This window comes from Spinacia oleracea, chromosome 2 (assembly GCF_020520425.1).
Source record: "Spinacia oleracea cultivar Varoflay chromosome 2, BTI_SOV_V1, whole genome shotgun sequence".
NCBI lineage: Eukaryota > Viridiplantae > Streptophyta > Magnoliopsida > Caryophyllales > Amaranthaceae > Spinacia > Spinacia oleracea.
In genome coordinates, this window is record NC_079488.1 from 45,397,823 (window position 1) to 45,403,822 (window position 6,000).

The 6,000-nt window shown below is 44.0% G+C and overlaps 1 protein-coding gene and 1 non-coding gene across 2 annotated transcripts; both read left to right on the forward strand.

Annotated features, from left to right (window-relative positions):
* The first annotated feature begins 392 nt into the window (after positions 1-392).
* On the forward strand, positions 393-910 carry LOC130467388 (uncharacterized). The gene is made up of 2 exons (XM_056835890.1): positions 393-512; positions 590-910. The coding sequence occupies exons 1-2, from the start codon at positions 393-395 to the stop codon at positions 908-910; spliced, it is 441 nt and encodes a 146-aa protein (XP_056691868.1).
* Positions 911-4,774: 3,864 nt separating this feature from the next.
* Positions 4,775-4,881, forward strand: LOC130468302 (small nucleolar RNA R71). Its single transcript, XR_008928702.1, has one exon. It is a non-coding gene; the product is annotated as a small nucleolar RNA R71 (small nucleolar RNA).
* The last annotated feature ends 1,119 nt before the right edge of the window (positions 4,882-6,000 follow it).

The following is a 6,000-nucleotide window of genomic DNA, read 5'->3' on the forward strand; positions in this document are numbered from 1 at the left end:
TGGATGATATAGTCAACTACAAGATGAAAGGAGTAGTTCCAGAGGACCCTAGACAAGCGGAAAGGTTGTAAAAAAGAAGTTCCTGGTTTGAGACGTGGAACAAAACCTTATACAAAAAAGCTTTCTCTCGGCCCCTCCTCCGCTGTGTAACCCCAGAGAAGGGACGCGAAGCTTTGGGGGACCTACATCAAGGGTTATGTAGCTCTCATATAGGTGGAAGAGCCTTAGAAGAAAAAGCCCTAAGGACTGGGTACTACTGGTCAACTCTCAAAGAGAACGCACTCAGCTTGGTCAAGCGATGCGACAAATGTTAGCGGTTTTCTCACCTAATTCGCTGCCATGCTCAGAGTTTAACACCTATCACCAGGTTAATACCATTTGCCAAATGAGGGATGGATATGTTAGGCCCTTACACCACGACAACAGGTGGTGTACGCTATGTTATAGTAGCTGTTGATTATTTCACCAAATGGGTAGAAGCCGAAGCTTTAAAGAACATTAAGGCACAAGATGTAAGAGCCTTCATCTGGAAGACATTATCACTCGATTCGGTGTCCCACAATCCATCGTTTTTTATAATGGCCCGCAGTTCAAAACACCAAAGTTGGAAGAGAGGTTGGCCGACCACGGTATCACGGCCTATTTTGCGTCTGTTGGCCGCCCACAAGTCAACGGGAAAGTTGAGGCATTCAACAAGATTATCTCCGAAGGAATGAAAAAGAATCTAGACAAAGATAAAGGTTTATGGGCAGACGAGTTACCCAATGTCTTATGGTCCATACGGACCATGGCAAAAAATTCAACGGGTGAAACACCTTTCTTACTAGCATATGGAGCCGAAGCTGTCTTGCCAATAGAGATGTGCGAATCCACCACATGCTATTTGATGAAGATGCCAACTGGGAAATGACGAAGGCGGCTCTGGATTTTCTGCCAGAAACCAGAGAAAATGCGGCTTTAAGACAACAACTATACAAGCTGCGAATGGCTAGAGAATACAACAAGAAAGTCTCTAGACGGATTCTAAAAGTAGGGCACTTTTTGCTAAGGAAAATGGAAGCCGTCGGACGCGCTAATGAACAAGGAAAGCTCACTCCTACATGGGAAGGTCCGTACGAAATATATGAAGAAGTCCGTGATGGAACTTATCGAATCCAAGACATGCAGGGGCGTCCCATTCTACGTAGTACTTGGAACACGGACAACCTAAAGAAATACTACTTTTAAATCTAGTATATATATATATATATATGTATATATATATATATGTATATATATATATATGTATATATATATACGTCTAAACAAAGGCGCACCTTGTAGCATGGCTCGCAGCTTATTAATGAAAATATCTCTTCGCAAATCGGACTTGCAGTTAGCTAATGAAAATATCTCTTCGCAAGCCGGACTTGCCGTTAGTTAATGAAATATCTTTTCACAAAATTTGATTTACACGGCCTAAAAGCGGCCCCGACATGCATTATCAGATTCTCCCGAGAATAAACCAAAGACTAATCATTTAAAGGCTTGAGAAGTGGCCCAGATTAGCACCCTCACTAGGCTGATCACCTAGAACACAGGGTATACCTCTAAAAAGCTACTCCCTCCGTCCCTTAATACTCGCACCGCTTTCCTTTTCGGGTCGTCCCTTAATACTTGCACCGCTTCTATAAATGGAAATCTTTACCAATATTATATTATTTCTCAAACTTACCTACTAACCCACCTACACCCCTACTCCCTATAAAAAATCATTTAAAAATCCACACCCCCACTCACCATTTCCCACCCCTTACACATTTCCAACTAACTATATTAAAAAAATACTCCACTATCAATAACACCCATTAAATTAGTAAGTCAATTTAAATGTCTTAAACTCCGCACCGGTCAAACCGGTGCGAGTATTAAGGGACGGAGGGAGTATATACTAAATTGGTATACAAGCTTCAGACCTTAGCCAACGCATAAGGCACAAAGTTGCCATCCCTGCTCAGGGGGACAACCATATTAAGTTGAATAACAACGCAATAAAAAGAAATGAACAAGCACGCCAACTTATATGGGCAAAACGTCCATTCCATGGTTAACATTGCCAAAAGTCAGTAGTAATTACAAAAGTTGTTTACAAAATGGCTTCAAAAAGAACGCCTTTCAACCCAAAAACCACATAAGAGAAAGGAAACGACTCATGTGTCGCCGTCCTCAGGATCGGAACAAATACAAGGGGTGGATGTCCTTCCTTCAAGGCCTTCTCCACCTCCATGTGATGATCAATAAATCTTTCGAACCAGAGGAAGGGGCGCATATCGGTGAACTCCTCATTCCAGGCAATCTCCAGCGGACTGGATACGCACTTCTTTGGAGTTAACCGCTTCTTTACGAGCCTCCTTCAGCTGTAACTCCAGTTGAGTAAACTTGGAGTTAAGTTGCGTCAACTCGTTCTCCTTCTTCTTACACTTCTCAGAAAGATCCTCCATCTCCTGGAAGTTCTTGTCTATCTGTTGAAGACGCTTTGTATTCTCAGCACGAAGAGTAGCCAAGGACTTGGCCAAGGAATCGACCGTCTCCTGCTTAGTAAGACGAAGCCCCTCCAAAGAAGAAAAATGTTGATCAACACATTGGGTAGCAAGGTTACGGGCTCTAGTCTCCTGCAACACCAAAGCAGCACGCCATTTCTTCAGTGAATCCAGCTGAATAAACATCTGCAGACCAGCAGAAGTGAAATTGCGAAACACAAGGCAAAACAAGATAGTCACTAACTAAGAAAAGGATAAAACTTACATCTAGCGCACAGGATTACAAGGCAGCTAGTTGGGTCTCAGCCGCCTCAGGAAGAGTCTGGGCATACTCTGGGGATATAACATTACGCATAAGACCCATTACCTTAACCCGGTCTCGGGATGAAAAGCGGCCCAATGAAGGGATCTGATCCAACTCAGCGTTTATTGCTTTCTGAGGATCAGGTATCTCTACTGGAAAAACAATAGCCTTAGAATCTCGGGGAGAGACTATAGAACTGCCAGACGAAGAACGGCAAGTGCTTATGATGTTGGAATAAAACTTACCACCCGAGCTCCTAGCTCTCTCCGCCGTCTTCGGAAGAATGTTGCGAAGGACGACTTCGGGAATACCCCCTAGGGGATCTATAGAGCAAGGTTCCTAGGCTTCGGAAGCACCTTTCTGAACCCCTTTCTGGCGTTTCGAAGGCGGCCCTGTCGCCAGAGATGGCTCCACTCTAGAATCCCGCGTGGATTTGAAGCGTGACTTACCCGTTCCCCCAGCCTTACGCTTTGCGGATGGGACCACAGGAGTAGAAGCCTTCTTCGATCCCTGGAAAATCAAGACGGCCTCGTTTAAATAAAGAACTATGTCAAGTTAAAATGCTAAGGCAAGAGTGGTTACCTTCATGTCGGCTGTAGACACCTACTTTTGTCCCCATTCCCGAAAGGGAAGGTTCGATGATGAGAACACAAATCTCCACTTGGCAACGCATCTCCTATAAAATAACGAATCTCAATCACCCTTTCATTTCAGCCAAAACTGCTATTTATAGAAACCTGCTAAGAATAGTAAATGCCGTAGATCCTTCTCCCCTAGAGCAAGGAGCATCAACAAACTTAGCCCCATCATCTAAAATCTTCCCACTCCTAGTCATGACCGCATACATTTTCTTAGGAGCTTGACCTTGGGGTGGGAGACTAGTATGCACTTGTTGTTCCTTGATGATGCTAGCAAGTTGTGCTAGTTGGGTTTCGATCATTTTCAAATGAGTATTAGATTGCTTGAATCCATCCTCAAACTCAACATTTTTCTTGGCTTGCGCCCCCACGAACGACTCCATAAGAGCCTCAAGGTTAGAGTTGAGAGGCGGGAGTGGTGGAGGTGCATTGCCAAAGGTCCTTGGCCCATTGAATCCGGGAGGAGGAAATTGAGAAACACCATATTGTCCTCCCGGGTTTGACGAATAGCCCCCACTAGAAGCACCCCTATATTGCCCATAAGGATAGTTGTAACCCCCTCCACCTTGATGGTTAGGGTTATAACTACCTTGATTGTATTGAGTTTGATTGCCAAGACCGTGAGATTGACCATAGGGTGCTTGGCCTTGATAGCCATGCGCCCTATAGTTACCTCGGCCTTGACTATCATACCCACCTCCTTGGCCGAAGCCTAGGTAGGATCCATGCATTGGGGGGCCTCTAGGTGCTTGCCTATTGAAGTTTTGGTTTGGGGGGCCATCATATCTAGGCCTCTCATTCATAGCATTGGCATATTCCACATCAAAATCTCCTTTATAAGAAGGGCCATAATCCACATATGAAACATTATGCGCTAAAGGACAAAGGTTAGGGAAATGCCCATAGTCATGACAATTTTCATAAAAGGATGTATCTAATAGCATGGTGTTTTAGGAACTCACCTTGCTCTTCCCCTTAGTGAGAAGAGTAGTCGATGGTGGTGGAATTGTTGATGGTGATGGGGGTTGACTTGGAGTGCTCTCAAGCTTTTCTAACCTTAAGCTAAGCTTCTCGATGATACATTCTTGCTCAATTGCATAGATCGACCCTTTACCATCCTCACCTTTGCTCTTGAAATCATAGTTTCTTGTTCCTACGTGCCATGCTTGGTAGTTTTGCACGACATCCTCTATGATCTCCTCTATTTGGTCCTCCGTCTTGTTCATTATTGGACCACCCGCCCCCGCATCAAGACTTGTTTTGGAGGTTGGGCTCAATCCCAAGTAGAAAGTTTGTAGGAGGAGCCATTTAGGAATCCCTTGATGAGGGCACTCCCTTTGATATTCCTTGAACCGATCCCAAGCCTCAAATAGAGACTCATCCCGCTTTTGTTCAATTGATTGGATCTTATGACGATACTCCGCCGTCTTCCCGTGCAAATAGAACTTGCTCAAGAACGCACTTGTCACTTCATTCCAAGTCCGAAGTAAGTTTGGCTTGACCACCTTGTCAAGCCAATCACTAGCACGCCCCAAGACAGAGAAACGGAATAGCGTCAACCTTATGTAATCCGAAGTCACTCCATTATGCTTGATGGTATCACAATAGTGCTCAAATTGTTTCAAGTGTTCATGCGGTGATTCGCTACTCTTTCCGCAAAATGGATGACTTTGCACCAAATTATCAATGCGGGCTTTATTTCAAAATTGTTTGCATTGGTAGTCGGTGCTTGAATGCCACAAGTCGCCTCAAAGGCTCCCGGAATACCTAGGTTCTTAACTGGAAGAGCCATTCTCTCAATGTTTGGACTTGTTGACTTTCGTTCCGTAGCTTCACTCAAAGGTTCGAATCTATTGTAGCTCGACGAACGGGTCCGGACACGTCTCAAGCTTCGCAAAGTCCTCTCTAACTCTAGGCCGAGAGGGTAGAGAGGCCCATGACGAGTTCGACCCCTATCTTGCATACAAAACTCAAACAAACCGTGAGCAATGCAAAGGAAAAACTAAAGCAAGAATGAAATATTTTTGTATTTTCTATGGTTAAACTAGACTCAACTTAACTCAAAAACAACAACCGTTCCCCGGCAACGGCACCATTTTGACATAGGTATTTTCGGTCGTTGACGAATACACCTTTATCAAACAAAATTTATAGATTCACCTACCTAACCGACTATATGAGCTATAGTGGTAAGATTGGGATCGTCCCAAGGAAACAGAGTGAAGTGAGTTCAATAGTTAAGCTAGTTTAGGACGGAGTTTGAATTTGATTATCAACTACAAAGCTACGCTATCAAACGATTATGCAATAAAGGAAAGCGTTAGGGAATTTGGAATAGACATAGGGTAAATTAGGGGAAGGACGAAGTTTAACACACATTCATGATGCAATGACTTGACACATAGGGGAAAAGCAATGAATGGCGCGCTCGCCACCTCTCGGATAGAACGTGCTTAGCTCTCTAATCTACGAAGAGCTCTCGCATAATCCTAAGACTAAACAACTAGCAATTGGAACCAACTCTTCACATGCAACATAG